This window comes from Emydura macquarii, unplaced genomic scaffold, assembly GCF_026122565.2.
Source record: "Emydura macquarii macquarii isolate MOO-44397 ecotype Brisbane River unplaced genomic scaffold, CSIRO-AGI_Emac_v2 contig_2768, whole genome shotgun sequence".
In the NCBI taxonomy this organism is placed as follows: domain Eukaryota; kingdom Metazoa; phylum Chordata; order Testudines; family Chelidae; genus Emydura; species Emydura macquarii.
Genome location: NW_027132905.1, coordinates 12,639,904 through 12,656,380, shown reverse-complemented (window position 1 = coordinate 12,656,380; position 16,477 = coordinate 12,639,904). Strand labels below are relative to the sequence as shown.

At 39.1% G+C, this 16,477-nt stretch overlaps 1 protein-coding gene across 2 annotated transcripts in view; it reads right to left on the bottom strand.

Annotated features, from left to right (window-relative positions):
- The window catches only part of ARHGAP26 (Rho GTPase activating protein 26), a 306,079-nt gene that overhangs the window by 75,390 nt on the left and 214,212 nt on the right, over window positions 1–16,477 (bottom strand). For both annotated transcript variants that reach the window (XM_067567247.1, XM_067567246.1), the window contains exon 18: window positions 10,658–10,817. In XM_067567247.1, the coding sequence (XP_067423348.1) occupies window positions 10,658–10,817 (160 nt within the window). The remainder of the gene's footprint in view (window positions 1–10,657; window positions 10,818–16,477) is intronic.

The following is a 16,477-nucleotide window of genomic DNA, read 5'->3' as shown; positions in this document are numbered from 1 at the left end:
GATATAATCATGGAGTCTTGTGCTCATAAATTTAGCAATGCAATTTTGCAGAACTGGAGATCACTCTGAAGAAAAGAGGCTACACATTTTCAGATGCTATATCAACTTTATTATTGTTTCCTTTCCACCTACTCCATCCCTTGCAGATTTCTAAGTACTTATTTACAGAGTGGACTGTATCTGGTTTTGTAGCCTACACTCCATTCACTGATGGGACTTCAATTGCACAAGGTTGAGTATATATCCTCCCCACTGGTCTGGCTGCTATATTATAAGCTTCTTTTATTAACAGTTCCCCCCCGTATTTTCCTTCGTGTACTAACTCCAAAGATTAAAGTGTTGACGGCCCTGCAAAAGCCCTCATTTTAGCGGATCAAGACAGTCATTTTATAGACAATCTGCAGCCCTTGGTAACAGCAGGATAATAGCATGTTGAGCTGCTATTAATGATCACAGATGGATCATGTGGTTCTGTGTGCTTAATTTACTCAGCACAGCCATGACTGGCTGACACGACATTCAGTAGTGACAGTGTGATACCAAATCTTGCTGAAAAAAGAAACTCAGTTTTCTGCAGTACGGATTACATGATTTCTCATTCGTTTGTGTTTGCATTTTGGGAACACTGATTCTGTCTTGTTTGCTTAAAGAAACTGAAATAGGTATTGCAAATTCTAAAGACTGGAGCGAGCAAGGAGGAGAGCTTTACTAAGGCTGTTCTTTCAAATTCCAAGGCTATTGAGATATAATAGGCGACAGAGGAAGAAACCATTGGCACAGTAGCACGGATATTGAAATCCACTATCTATGTCCCCTTTGAACATCACAGAGCACTGAAGATAGAAGTAGTTGCTGACATTGGACAAGAGAGAAATCAATAAATAGCTGAATTTAAGAAAGTGCTGATGGTTGTTTCCAGTCTCCTCTTCAGGCCTTGAAAAAACAAAGGACTGGAACATAAATAAATAATTTACTCCATGTTTACATTTTTGACAGTCAGAAAACGCCACAGAAAATGTGGAGACATCCCTGCTGCTGGATTCAAGCAGGGGACTCCATTTGCCAAAGCTGAGATTAATCCTTATGTAAAAGTTTTAAATTTAGCACTCGCTCAAAATCTATTCTCCAACTAATAAACTTGTGTTGTATTACTCACACAGAAAGGCTCCAATTAACATAGACAGAGGCAGTTTAACGGTGAGAGCAAAGGAACAGCCGCCAGGATTGCAAATTTTAATCACAGCTCTACCACTCTGTCTCTTTGGGTATATCTACACTGCAATTGGGAGGTTTGATTGCAGCGGGTGTAGACATACCAAAAATATCTTTAATCTGGTACCAACAACAGTGAAGCCACAGCAGCAGGCAGAATGCTACTGTTCAAACATCTTTGATCCAGTTCAGAGAGGGAATGTAGTGACAGGGCTAAGGCCCATAGAGAGAGAGCTCCCACTTCAGGGGATGATGGTATGGGAAGCACCCCCACAACAAAAGTCTGTCTCAGCAAGGCGGGCTTAAACAGGAATGGCTGCTTCATGCAGATGACTCTGTGGGGGCAGGTGGAAGGAAACCTACCAAATCTCCAGAGAGGTGAACCAACTGCCTTCTCTTTCTGGTGAAACTGAGGCACAACTGAGTGTTGCTGAGGCTAAGATCCCAGCCAAGATTGGGGAAACTGAGGCAGCTAAGGCATACAGCACATTATGTGATTCCTATTTAATTTCACATCTGGGTGGTGCTCTCAGGATGGGTACTTTACACTTGGTAGTTGGCTGCCTCCTCAGTCATGACCAGACTCCATTAATTATGAAGGGAAATTAAAAGATGGAGGTTTTATTGAGCATTGGACAATCTCTTTCACAGTGGAAACAGGGTTTCCTTGTAGAGAGGACTGGATGCCAGAGTCACACCTAAAAGTTGATTTAAACGCTCTGAGGAACATTGGGTCTGGCACGAAAAAGGAACATTGTCTCCAAAAAAGCAGCGGCTGTCTGTCCCAGTTCTGTACTTTTGGCACGTAACAGCACCACGGATCCTTCCAGGAAATGAATTTTGCAGGAGTCGCCCATTTCTCCCCACAATTCCCAGAGTAAGCAAACACGTCATCCCCCACAGTACCTAGCGAACATGAGCACAGAGCATCATGGCACAATGAATTTTGGGGTACATGCCCAGATAGCTATATTGCAGACAAGGGCATTACAGCACAGGAATGTACTCAAGCTAATGCAGGTTAGGCTATCATGGATTAACTTGTCTTGTGACTGCCGACTGTGTAGGGAAGACATAGGCTGCCTTATCCAATTCAGTGACAGTTGGTAACAGAACACAAGGGTCCAAACTCCTAGGCTTCTGCTCTAGCCAACAGATAATTTTGCCTCAGTTACCGTACATACCAAAACGTATCTTTTGTTCATGTAATAAAAGTCTTAAAATAGCACACTGGTGTGACATTAAAACTGTCTGAGATAGCAAGTTTTACACAAGAGCTAACTACAATCCAGGGTTCCAGCACTGCTAATACAGAGGGGACTGTGAGCATGCATGCATGCAGACTTATAAAATCCATGGTGAAGTCTTGCTTAGCAGCTGGGGTGACGTATAAGCTCTGACAGCCACGTTTTTGGTCATCAAACACTCACCCTTAATTATAAAAGGTGCTATTCACCAACTGTGGTTAAGACTGAGGAATGATTTGTTTTCACACATCGTTAACTTCCCAAATCATTAATCATTTTCCATACTCAAGCCCCGATCCTGCAACAGATCCAGGCAGTAGGACACCACCCTGTGTGCAGGGCCCAATTCATTTCAACAGACTCCATTCCAAGGGCCCCCTCATGCAGATCAGAGTACAGGATTTGAGGCCTCTTTGCTCAAGGGAATTATTTTTGTTAAGGTTTGAACAAAAATCCTGTTGGCTGTTAAGTCACGGAGTGTGAAAATGACCCCTTCCCATTATAAACAAATTCTAACTAGCTTTTCAGAACAAGGGTACAGGGGGGGAAAAAAACAACAACAGACGTTTGAAAGATTGTATGGACATAATCCTCACCAGAAGGCCTTAGACAGGCTTCAGAAGGACAACAAAATAAGCCTTCTTCTAAAAGCATTAGAAGATGCTTACCTAGCTTGTTGGGTAGAGTTAACTAAAGCCTCTCCTGCGCACATTTAGTGGGCATCAGCTAAGATTTTTAGGAAAGCCTAACCAAGCCCCAGATACCCATGCAATACGCAGTCATTCTGCCTCGCCTGAGCAGGTGCCTTGGACTGTTTTGCTTACAAAGGACAATTTGCTTACAATATAGTCTAAGTGTTTCATTGAAAAACAAATCACTGTAAAAACAAAACAACAACAAAGTTAGGTAGGGTCAGAGGAGGGCATATTGCCAGAGGATGTTCTGAAGGCCAAGACTATAATGGGGTTCAAAAAAGAACTGAATAAATTCATGGAGGACAGGTCTATCAATGGCTATTAGTCAGGACAGGCAGGGATTGCTGTCTGCCAGAGCTGACAATGGCCGATGGGACGGATCACTTGATGATTACCTGTTCTGTTCATTCCCTCTGAAGCACTATCATTGGCCACTGTTGGAAGACAGGATACTGGGCTAGATGGACCATTGGTCTGACCCAGTATGGCCATTCTTATTGGATGAACAAAGTGTAGATTGCCAGATGGTAAGACTTAAAGAACCAACCTTCTAAAGGGCACTATCAGGTTATATATATATATATTTTTATTTTTAACAAAAAAAATCCTTTTCTGAGTTACTAACAGTATCGGTCTATTAAATGTCAAAATTAAAAAAAATGAATTCACTTATTTGTGTTTTACGGGTATGTTTCCCTCAAGGGTGGACAATCAAAAGAGGCTAGTCATTTACAGCTTATCAATTTCTTTTTCAGTTTTTATACTCCCTCAAAAAATAAATGCTTGGGCCTGTGAACAGTGTAATGTAATGGTTGCTACTGTGAAAAATACCACACATACATCCTAACACATTTTCAGTAAATTGTTGTTTGAAAAGAGGGGTTTTTTTTTTTTAAACTGTTCTTCGATTTTTAAGCAACTACTTTTAAAAGCAAAACAATAATAAAAAAACTACTGTATTTTACAGTGTTTTTCTCCAAACCTAATCCAATATGATCGCTTTAATTTAAACTAGTTATCTGACCTGGCTTGACAAATGTCTTCTTAAATCTGGGATTTAACTTTGACCTGTGTCTGCAACAGTAAGTGGCAAACAGAAAAAATTTACAGGAGTAATAAGGTGAGGCAGAGAACAGTTCTAGAGTTTTCCTTTCACCTAGAGAAGCAGGTACCAAAATCAGAAGATCTTGAATTCATCTAATTTATAAAGCAATCTACAGCTTCACAATGAACTTTACTGTCTTGACCCAACTATACTATGCTCATGAAATATAAGCAGATGTTAATCCAGGTCACTTGAGTCTTTTAGGAGCCAGGGATTTGATAACCATAGAACATTTGGGAAGTTGTTCAAAGCACAGCAGCTCTCAGTGACAGCTACAATCATAAAGACAAACCCAAAGTGTGTGATGACTTGATAAACAGAGACCTTCAAGGAGAATGGGTCTTTGCAGTTTTGAAATCAGAGTCACAGTTCATTAGCATTATTGATGACACCATCAACAATTTGGAAGCAAGAGTTGGAAACTTATTAAATCCTCAGAAATAATTTAACTTTTCTGATTACATAGTGTTTAATGGCCTGCACTGGAGACTCTGGCAATCCACAGCAAAATGCAATTTACCAATCATTCTGCGAAACTTCAAGTTCCTATGTCTTTGCTGATGTCGAGAAAGAGATTTGAAAACTGCACATTGAGCCTTAGATGCCTCAGAAGAGCCTCGTGCACTGGAATAAATATAGATTCATCTGAAATTTACTGGTGGTAAGGAGACAAATTCAGGCTACTCAGTGAAGTCTCTGAAATGATGCTACTGTATCTCTTACACTTCTCTTCCTGTTACATTTATGGAGGCAGTCAGATTATTTTCCATATAGCTAAATTACCTCTGAAACATGAGCCAAACAATGAGTAGAATACAGGCAAGTTATAGCAGCTACCTGCAGGTGAAAAGAAGAGGCTGACTGATTGACTCTTACTAAATACTTCACAATTTGTTCAAGCAATATGACAAGCCTCCTGAAGCAACAGCGTAAACAACATGCTAGTGGTTATTCAAATTGAAAGATGTCATCAATAATTTTTTTTTGTGACAAAATGATTAAAATAATATTAGTAGGATAGGCACTCCACTTACTAGGGGGAAATATAATGTAATGCCAGACATTTGTCAATTGCCTGGAACTGTTCAAATCAATTACATTTTCCTACTGAATGTACTGCATCATAATCAGTGCATGTTGGGTAGATAAAAGCCAATGTTTTTCTTTTATTTTAAATTGGATTTTTTTATTTTGTTATTTAAATTATATTAAGGTTTCCTTTTTAAAAATAAACCTGTTTAAAATGAAATCTGAATTTAAAAAAAAGACCTAACCTTATTATAATTTCTTAAAATATTTAAATAAAAAATATATAATTTAAATAAAGAATATTTTCTTCATTTAAACTAATTCCATAAAAGCTGGAAAATCAGTTGGGAGTTGAAAAAAACATGAAAACTCATCTTTCTCCTCCAGATTATCAATAAAAATGAGGGGGAGAAGGCAGGATAAGACCTACTAGTTTTGAAAGTTTGAAGGTCAGCCTAAGTAACTCTGGAGACTCCTCATTTTCAAGAGACTTAGTGAGTAGGAATTTAAACTCCAGTCACTTTTTACAGAAGCATATTTGAAAATTTTCCCACACTGACTTGAAAGAATCAGTTTAATTCATTGCCTACAATTAATCCTTCAGTTTAATAAGTCATTTGGTTGAAACAATGTGAATAATAATAAGAGAAGTTTTAATAAGAGAAGTTTATGTATCCAAAACCTTTAAGATTGTTTTGTTTAATACAAATAAATGTAATATGCTGTTTTGTGGGTTTTATTAAAATTCCAATTACCATCCTAAAGCAGTTCCAGAGGGGTAGCCGTGTTTTATATATATAAAATAATATAAGTATTTCTACCAACTGCATCTGAAGAAGTGGGGTGCAACCCACGAAAGCTTATGCCTACTGAAATTAAATTTGTTAGTCTTTAAAGTGCTACAGAACTCTCGTTGTTCATCCTAATGCAGCTTGACAGAAATCATGAGCAAAAAGTTAATCATAGAGTAAATAAGCAATATAGCATTCACCATTTTCTAAAAATGGGCAATTAATAAGAATCTGAAAATATTAAGCTATATAATTGCTTATTAGAGGGTACCCTGCAAAGTAGCAAAAAGATGTGTACCAAATCTAGTGTAAAGACTCTATGCAGTGCAGTTGTAGCCATGTCAGTCTTAGGATATTAGAGAGACAAGGTGGGTGAAGTAATATCTTTTAGTGGACCACCGTCTCTCTCACCAACAGAAGTTGGTCCAATAAAAGATATTACCTCACCCGCCTCGTCCCTGTTAAGACTCTAGTTAGTTGTAAATCAACATGTTTTAATGGTTGTATCAGCCAGGGAGAATGCACCTTTCTTTAGAAAATAACAGAAATACAAATGAAAAAGTTGACTAAAATTGATTATTTAAATCAGTGGTGCCCAACCTTATTACACAGGAAGCCACAGACCCAAGCACAACCTTGTGTGGGCCAGACAGATTCTACATATTTTAATAAAATTTAAAGTCTCCCGTATTGATTTATATTTTAAGTTCAGCTTGTTTTGTATGTATTTAGATAGACAATACTGTACATAGAAACAACCTATTTACACACTTGTGTAAACTAAGATGATGTAAACATGATGACAAAACATTAAAGAATCGGCCGTTAGTACTTTGTGTTGAAGCAGGCCATAGGCCTTATGAAATGCTCTGATGGGCCATTTAAATCAAGGCTTTTTCACTTGGTGATTTAAATCACTCCACATGTGAGTCACCAGTGTACATCAATATAAAGAAACTGCAGTAAACATGCAATGTACTTGTATACTGCTAGTCATCTAAGTATCTCCCTTGGGAAGGCTTTATCAGCTCACATCTATTAATATTAAGAAATATAGTGTAAGGTGACAACTTTAAAGAGTAAATTACTTGACAAGGATACTAAATTTTAAAAAGTCCCATCCCGTCCTCCCCAGTGCTACTATCTTCTTTCTCGAGAGGATAATTTGCAGTGAATCCATGCTAAATTGTGACAGTGATCTGTAGTCATTTAGTATTCCACTTATATTAGTAACACAAATGTGAATCATTTTCAAAGAGTGTCAATTTGAGGTTTAACACTTCAAAATCCTCACAAATAAGCATTTCAATTGGCAGTTTTAGAGATCAGCTGTCATTAATTATGTCGGGAAAGATCAATACTACTAATGAAATGCAAATCTGCCAAATAACATCCCCCCCCAAAAAAATCCCAACACTTCACATTATGATTCTAAAGCCTACAAATGGAGATAGTTTCACAGCTGAAAGATGTGCTGCATGAGGCATCAAATTTTTTCTGAACATTTAGGGCCCAGTGGAGTTATCCAGCATATTATACCTGTGTTTAACAAGCATAGCAAATAAATTATCAGCCTACTGGGCTCAGCTTCATGATCTGCCAACGTTTTGCGCAAAAAGACAGTTATGACTATTCTTAGATATTGCCTTCCCTTTCCTCTTTCTCACCCACTTGAGGAACTGACCCCCTAAAGTAAGCCTTCAGTGTGGTTACCAGTTACCATCAGCTCTTAAGACCATGCAGAAGAGGGAGTGGAGGAGGTGCCACATCAACAGTAAGAAAATGCCTTCTCAGTGCTCCTTTTCCCCAAGAGAGTCAAAGGGCAGCCGCAAAACAAAGCAAGGGTGAGCCCTTCAGCGGTTGAGATTGTCAGAAGGGAGCGAGACGTGGGTTTCCACCCAAGAAAGACAACGGCTGGGGAGTTGGAAGCCTGAGAATGGGTGCCTTTCTGGGACCACTACAAGTGCAGTTGCCATGAATTGTGACAGAGATGAGGGATTTTTCTTTTTGTGGGGGGCAAGGTGAAAGAATGGACAGGAAAGTCCATTAGCAGTTAGATACTATTGTGATGTGCACTCCACAAATACAGAGGATAGTTTCAAATGGTGTCATCTCACTGTGAATTGGACCAGGCTGCTCTAAGAGCAACACATCCCGATTGCCAAATGACAGACGACAAGCACCAGCAGAATTAGTTGCTGCTGGATGGACATAACTGACTCACATCTCAGACATGCGTGTTGTTGCCATAAATTGTTTTTTTGAATAAGTGATGGCAATCTGCTAATTTCAGCACTCTTGAATCCTAGGACACAAAATAAGTCTAATTGCTAACCAGAGATCAGAATTCCAGTCTCGAAAGAGTCATTCAGTCATCTGAAATCTGTCATGAATTCCTCAAAGAGTGCCAGCCGATGGAACATTCAGCTGGCATAGTGAGAGACCTAGTTCAGACAGTATCAATCAGTTTCTAAAAGGATGTTCCACTGAGGGTTTCATGGGAGGGTTTAATATATCGTGACCAAGAAAGGGACGAAAAAAGGCTTCATAACACTATCCCCACTGCTTGTGACACAGATGTCAAAGCTCTTCCCTGCAAGGGGGCAGGGAATGGCTGTAAATATTACACCATTTTTGATTTATTAGTAATATTTAAAAAAATTAGAGATGACTGCATGAAATATAATGAGACCCTCTGTGCTTGTTCTGCTAGGTACTGCTGAACCTTGCACTGTGTGGCAGTGGCGGATGCTGCTGAGCAATACACAGGTCTGTAGGGTTATTTACCTGCTATTCACAATGCTCTCTCCTCAGCTCAGGCAATTTCATAATTAAGCAATCATTGCTATTCTGTTCCAAGTAAAAAGGAAACAAAAATAAAATAGCTCCCTTGTGTTGAATAAATGCAAAGGTGTTTACATGCCATATGAGAGTAATTTCTCTGAGAATTCAGAGTTGCCACTGCTTTCCCCATTCCTTACTTACCACGTTGTTTTCACATTTAATGGAACATCACTACCAACCTCCATCAGCTTCCCACATCTGAATGTAGGAACTTCCTTTTTCAGACACTCAACTGACAGTGAATGGAAAAGTGATATTCTGACTAGCTCACTAGTTTAGGCTACTACTAAGGGCATATATGCTTTGTTTTCAAAAGTACATTATAAGCAATCTGGCCCAGGCCAAAGCATGCTAAAATGACATATGCCAGAGACCAAAGTCTGGGGTACAGCACAGGAAAGGTTGGTCTCTCTTCTTCATTTCAATAGTCCAGCAGACCCAACCAACCAAAACCCTGAGAAAAAACCACTTCTTAAATGTATTTGAAAATGTGCTTGCTTTAGAATTGCTGTTGGCCATCCATCTCACAATCTTTTAACATATTTATACGCACAACATCCCTGTGAAGTAGGAAAGTGCTATTATTCCCATTTTATAGATAGGAAACTGACAGACCCAGAGAGGCTAAGTGACTTGCCCATGGTCACACAGTAAGTCTGGGCAGAGCAGGGAATTGATAACACAGGCTCCTAACTCTCAGACTAGTGTACTAATCACTTGGCCTCTTGAAACTAGCAACATTATTTGCCCAAAATTAAAAGATAATAAAAGGGGACTTTTCAAAAGTGACAATGAAGTGGGTTCAAGCCAAGATAACCATAAAAATAAAAGCTACTGGAATTGCTGATTATGTGATTTCAGCTCAAGTAAAGCGCAATTGGGAGCTACCATTCCCTTTCCTACGTTTCCTCAATGCCATTACTGAATTCCTCAACTCTATTTATTTCTACCCCCCAAAAAAAATCATAGCCCCATTGAGTATGTTTACACAGCAAAGAAAAATCCACAGCAAGCCCATGCCAGCTGACTCAAGATTGCGGGGCTCAGGCTGCGGGACTGTTTCACTGCTGCGTAGACTTCCGGGCTCAGGCTGGAGACTCTAGGACCCTGCAGGGTGGGAGAATCCCAGAGCTCAGGCTCCAGCTCCAGACCAGAAGCCTACACAGCAACGAAACAGCCCTTCACAGCCTGAGCCCCATGAGCGCAAGTCAGCTGGTCCAGGTCTCCCGTGGGTTTTTCTTTGCTACGTAGATATACCCATCGACAATCATGGAAGTTTTACCACTGACCTCAATGGGGCCAGGATTTCACCCTTGAATTTAACTGGAAGTATGATTCTCTCATGGGAAATTCAAGTTTGAAATAAAATGCTTTAGCATCTGAAAGGAAATGGAATCCCAATGTTGTTGTTATTTATTATTTGTATTTTACTGTAGCTCCTAGGAGCCCTAGTCATGAACCAGGGCCCCACTGCGCAAGGTGCTCTACAAACACACAAGTGTCTACCCCTTCTGGAGACAAGGTACTAAGGGCAGCTATGAGCCAGCTTAGTTTTGGATAATGGCCTTTGCTATTTTCCTTTAGCTAAGAGGAGTGATTTTCTCTCTTGCAATGCTGTGTGCTGATCATCTAGAGAAGATCGTTTATTTAAGAATGTGTATTGGGGTTTGTAATGGAGACAAATTCTTTATTATAAGCTTATTTAAAATTTCAGAAGTAAGGGAAAAACATTACCTTTTCATGGTTTTCTATTAAAATCTCAACCACAATATTCTGAAACTTGATGTCCATAATCGCTGCAACAGTTTCTTCTTGAGGTCGAAGCAGCGTTGGTCCAAATACCACACCCAGATTAGCAACGGTCATTAGATTCTGTTTGTGATTATTAGCAACGCTGTAAGGAAGGGGAAAGAGTAGGTAATAGAAACAATCAGAATAATCCCCTCTTCACATTTGGCACACATTTGACAACTGTTTACATTCATAAAACTCCTGATGAGCTCCTTCCATGCTCAGCCATGTGGAAAAGTACAGACTTAACTGGAATGTTACGAGTGTAACTTCAGCCTCAGTAAGTTGACTGATAACCAGGAAAACCCAAGTTTAGCCCTTTTCTGGATGCTAAATCCAAAGTGGCTTAACGCTGTAAACCACAGCCTACTCCCAGGAAAATAGTTTGAATCATGAATGTTTCAAATTCTCCTAAAAATAAGTAGTTGGACCTTTGACATGTGCTAGTCTCAACTAAACGAGCGACCCATGATTTCAAGTCCTTCCGTCCTGTTTAAGCTTTTGTCTTCACCTGTGGTCAATGCTCTTCCAATCCAATCAAAACAACATGAAAAGTACAGAATTTGCTGTTATCACCGGAGGGGAAAGTACACATAGATACATACAAATGCATACATGCAGTATTCTTCACCAAACTGGAGAGCCTGTTTAAATAGGGATGTTTCTCTAGGATTCAAATTAAGACCAATATTTATTAATGATTGCTACTTATGATATATATCACAGGTAACTTATTGAATCCCATACTTCATCTCCTTCCATCTAATGCTGGTTCGATTTCTCCTCTCGTATAAGCTTTCAGATCCTCCTTAGCTCTGATACATACAGAGAATTTCACCACTGGCTATTCCTATACAACTTGCTCTTTCCTCCTGGTACACATATCATGACACTACATCTGGAGTGTCTCACAACTGCCCTTGCTACCAGCCCTGCATGCTGCAGGCCGTGTTTCCACCAAACTCCATGGGCCTGTCCCGTAACACGATGGGCTGGGCAGCTCCATTGAGAGAAGCCCTACCACTTTAAAAGTAACATGCTAATTAGAAACTAATAGAAAATAAATTTTTATAGTGATTAGGATGTATTATTTATTAAGCACCAAATTTATTTATTATTTATTATTAATTTATTATTATTCTTTATTAAGCACATTAGTCCAAATATCTAAATCTATACCTAGACAGAATATATAGATCCAAGTATATTTATGATATAATGTTATCTATATACATAAGAACAAACAAAATGCCAAAATAAAAAAATCCAAACCAGAAGACCACTCAGCTACAGCAATGCAGCTTAAAAACAGTTCAGGGGTCAAGATTATCTGAAATGGCTAGTGATTCCAGATGCTTCCCTTTTTAAGTGTCCAATTTGTGACAGTATAAAGGGGTCTGATTTTCATCATTTTAGGGGGAAAAAATCAGGCCCTCTTAAAGTGTCTCCAGTTCCACAACGCAAAATAGAAGCACCCAAAATTGCTAGCCTCTTTTGAAAAACTATGGTCCATGTTCTTACAGCCATCTACTGTTACTGTGTCTATTAAATTGTACATTTAATTGCATAAATGTGATCTAAAACAGTACTATACATACAGACAACTTGGAAGTACATTCATACACACAGCCAGTTGAGCTTGAGTAACAACTATAACCAGGAATGTGTGCTCTGGAAAAGTGTGGATAATAGCATCACATTGATTAATTCCCTAAACCAGTCATTGGGAGCTTGAACTCACATAGCAGGCAATCAGTCCATAAAGCTACCTATTGTCTGACTGCTGGCCTTGTTGGTATAAGAGTGTGAAAACATATTTACACCTAACAAAAGATTATTAGCTAAAGTCACAAAGTGATGATTCAGAAATGGAATACAAAAAGGACAGCCAAGTGATTAAAAAGTGAGGCTATTAATTATCTTAGACTTTCTAATGATAGGTAAACAGATATCTAGGCCCTTTTATACACACAACTAGTATTTGCTGTTATCGGACACATTTGTCTACAGGAATATTATTACTAACATGCTTTTACCTACGCCTCTGTTAAGGCCTAGATCAAAGTAATTCCACCTGATGTCTCCCACAAATTCTGATGTTGTTGATTGATGTGCTTGAATTGCTCAGATTACATTTTGTATGTGAAAATTCTACCACCCTATTACCCCCCTCTTAATTGTTCTTTATGGCCTCAAGAGCTTCCTGATTTGAAGATTTCAGTCAGGAGTATCACTGGGTTTTAATTTAAGCCTTTACATAACCATGCTTCCTCTTTTCTCCTGTTCCTCTCTCATCTCAGGAAGATGCCACAAGTCAGGATGGTGAGCACTATGCAATTCTGGATTGCACAACGAGAGCTGTGAATTAGAGTGTGACCAACTCTATTCTTCTTCAAGTAGCCAAGAAGTGTCTCCCCGATGCGTGTTCATCTTCTACCTTTCCAGGACACCAAGCAGAAGAAAGGCCTCTGACAACATTTTTTGCTGAAAACTTGAGTTAGAAGAAAATTTTCAAGAGTGTGTAAGTGATTTAGGAGACAAATCCTATTGAAAGTCACACAGATGCCTTTGAAAAATTTACCCTGAACTTCCCCCGGTGTCAGGAAGCAATGAGTATTTTAATCACAGTTCTGTATGTCTGAGAACTTGCCTCTATAAATATAAATACTATAGTGCTATGGGAGTTACCAAGGCTTTTGGACTGCACCATGGAAAGGCTCAAGTTACTAAAATAATAAACTGAAATGTAATATTTGAGGTCCCTTACCAAGTAGCACAGAGTGTGGAAAAGGGGACAAACATATGCTACTGATTCTACAACTAGGAGGCACTCTATCCACCACAAGGGTTTCATTGAGCAAAGCCAACTAATGGCGAAGAGTATAATGGTTCATAAAGTGGATACGTTTCAGGTTTTAATGTGAAACAACAACAATAAATGTTTCTCCCCACAGAAAAGGAAGACAATACTACCTTAGAACTCAAACACAGAGAAGCAAGGGATAAAATATTATTACATTTTGAGCCTGGAAATGCTCAATTTGATAAGCAGATCCCTCGTGTGAATGTTCTTTCTCTCTCTCCATTTTCCCTCTCCCAGCTTCAGGGAGATCTCCTTCCAACTGCCACCCAAAATAAATTTCTTCCTATATTTAAAAGGCACACAGAAACCAGGAAAGTGCCATGAAATTCCAGTGCACTCACTTCCCCTCTCCTTCCCACTTCAGTCACAAGGCAAGAGAGAGACAGAATCACGTACTTCGCAACACAGACACTGATATTCACAACTGTGTAAACTTGTAGGAGAATCAGCCAACATTCTCTATGCCCTTTAGAAGTCAACAGGGTTCACAGCAAGAACAAGGCAATGTGTAGGGAACGAGATGCATTCCTGTTCCCCTCCTAATCCACACAAAGGAGGGGAAGGGGAGAACTGGACACATAATTACTGCAGAAAGGAGAAAATTATTAAGTTCTGCTCAGAAATTTTTCACGTCTCACTGGGAAATACGTATGGCTAAGCAATCAGAATTAAGACTCACCTCTTCACCACAGGGTTCCAGTCACTCATCCCCTTGACACCAACGCACCACGGACAGACACGAGTTTCCTACACACCTCATTCTCTCATACAGGGTTATCTTGAATACTATTCTCAGTCCTTATTACCATCTCCCCCACAAGTAGAGCATGATTTATTCCTCTATCTTCCCTCTCCCACAGGTGTCTTTGACACCGTCTCCCTTCTCATATACTGAATGGTATCCTCTCCCCTCTTTCACTATCTCCTCGCACACATGGAGCATAGCTCATATCACTAGCTTGCCTCATTGCTATTCTTTCTTACTCAAACAAATGGGGAAGGGGAATTTTGAACTATGCACACAAACGTCACGTTCCTCCAGTTAAGCAAAGCATCTGACTAAATGTGGCATCTCACATACTACGTTAAGAAGTTTCACAGCACATGCTTGAATACGCACAATCATTGTGATGTATCAAAATATTTCCAAGATTTTTAAAAATAATTAATTCAGATTTTATTTTTCCCCAGTCCCTTATCAAGAGTTTAATGAATGCTAATCCTAACCTTAATCCCAACCATAACCGATTAAAAAAAATTAGATAAATTCATGGAAGATAAATTCATCAATGGCTATTAGCCACAATGGTCAGGGATACAACACCATGTTCTGAGTGTCCCTAGGCCTCTGACTGCCAGATGTTGTGAAAGAACAACAGGGAATGAGGATCACTTGATGATTGCCTTGTTCTATTCATTTCCTTTGAAGCATCTGGCATTGGCCACTGCTGGAAGACAGGATATTGGGCTAGATGGACCATTGGTCTGACCCATTCTTATGTTCTCTGAATGTTCTAAGCTCCAGTAATATCTGTATTTATAAATGTTCAGACATCTGTGTTCACAGTATTCCGATCTGGATTTTGGACCCACGTACAGCAGCTATGATTCAGCTATTTTAAGTCCAAACAGTTCTGAAAGCACTTGAAATGTTTCAAAGCATTTTTAATGATTTTTTTTAGTTTAGCAAAACTTGGTCCATTTATAAAAGCCACCACAACATTGATCTAAGTCTTACAAAATAAGCTCCGCTCATTACTCATTACCATTGTCATGTAATACATCAATCTAATAAATTGCTCTGTCATTGCATTATTACTGCTAGGTGACTTTACATGGTTATGTTAATTATTACAGACTGAATTATTAATGGCTTTACAAGCACATGATCCTACAGTACAAACTGTTGAACTGGCTTGTGTTGCAATGTCTCTTATTTGAAGCAACTTGACTGAATTTGCAAGTGTGTAAAGGCAATGGTATTGACTAAAAGTCCAATGCCACAGCCTGCAGGAACCTATTCATTATTAGAATCTTTTAAAGCTCAAACTCTGAATTACAATTTTGTAACCGAGCAGCTTTTGTTCCTTTCTTGGACAAATTAGGATGCCACATGAAGCCCTGTTCCATAACATGGGGACTCTTTCACAACCAGAGAATTCTTTACAACTCTAGGTTACAGAAGCTATGCTACAAATGTGTGAGTCATCTTTTACATCCTTGAGTTTCACATACTTTATTTATATGCTCATTTAGTATAAATTATAACCTCTTCATCATATTCTGCACTAGAAAATAATACCATAACCTCCAAAGAGGGGACATTCTCATCCCAAGGTACATTTAATATTGATCTTGGTTACAGATGCTTTTATTTAGGAACTTTTAGTTCTGTCCCTGTGCACCCAGATCTTTTAGTGTATTTGCTGTATTTTTCTCTTAACCTGTAGTTCCTTTCAGGCCCAGTAAATGGTAGATAGTGTAGAAATGCTCTAAACAACTTATTAATTTGTGTCCCACTGCATACTGGGGTATGAACTGACTTCTGGGCAACCACATTTTTGCTTTTCCAATTTTAAAAGATAACATTAAATTGCTAATATACACCTTACCGGACCATTAGGGGAAATGAAGGTTGGACAGACCAGTGAAGTGACTATAGACAATGGAGCCTTATTCCTCTAGGTCAGTAATTTTGCTCCAACCCACATCAGTAGTGACCAAAATTCAGCCATGCGATGAAAATTCAGTGGGTTCTCTGAAATGAGCTGGTGCTCTGAACCTACCCAATGGTAAGCTAACGGGCAAACTTGACATTCTCAGAACAGAGGGGAAAAAACTGAAAGGACAAAATGAATGAATTGCCCCATGTGTTTAGAGATGGTTCTCCTAGGTCAGGG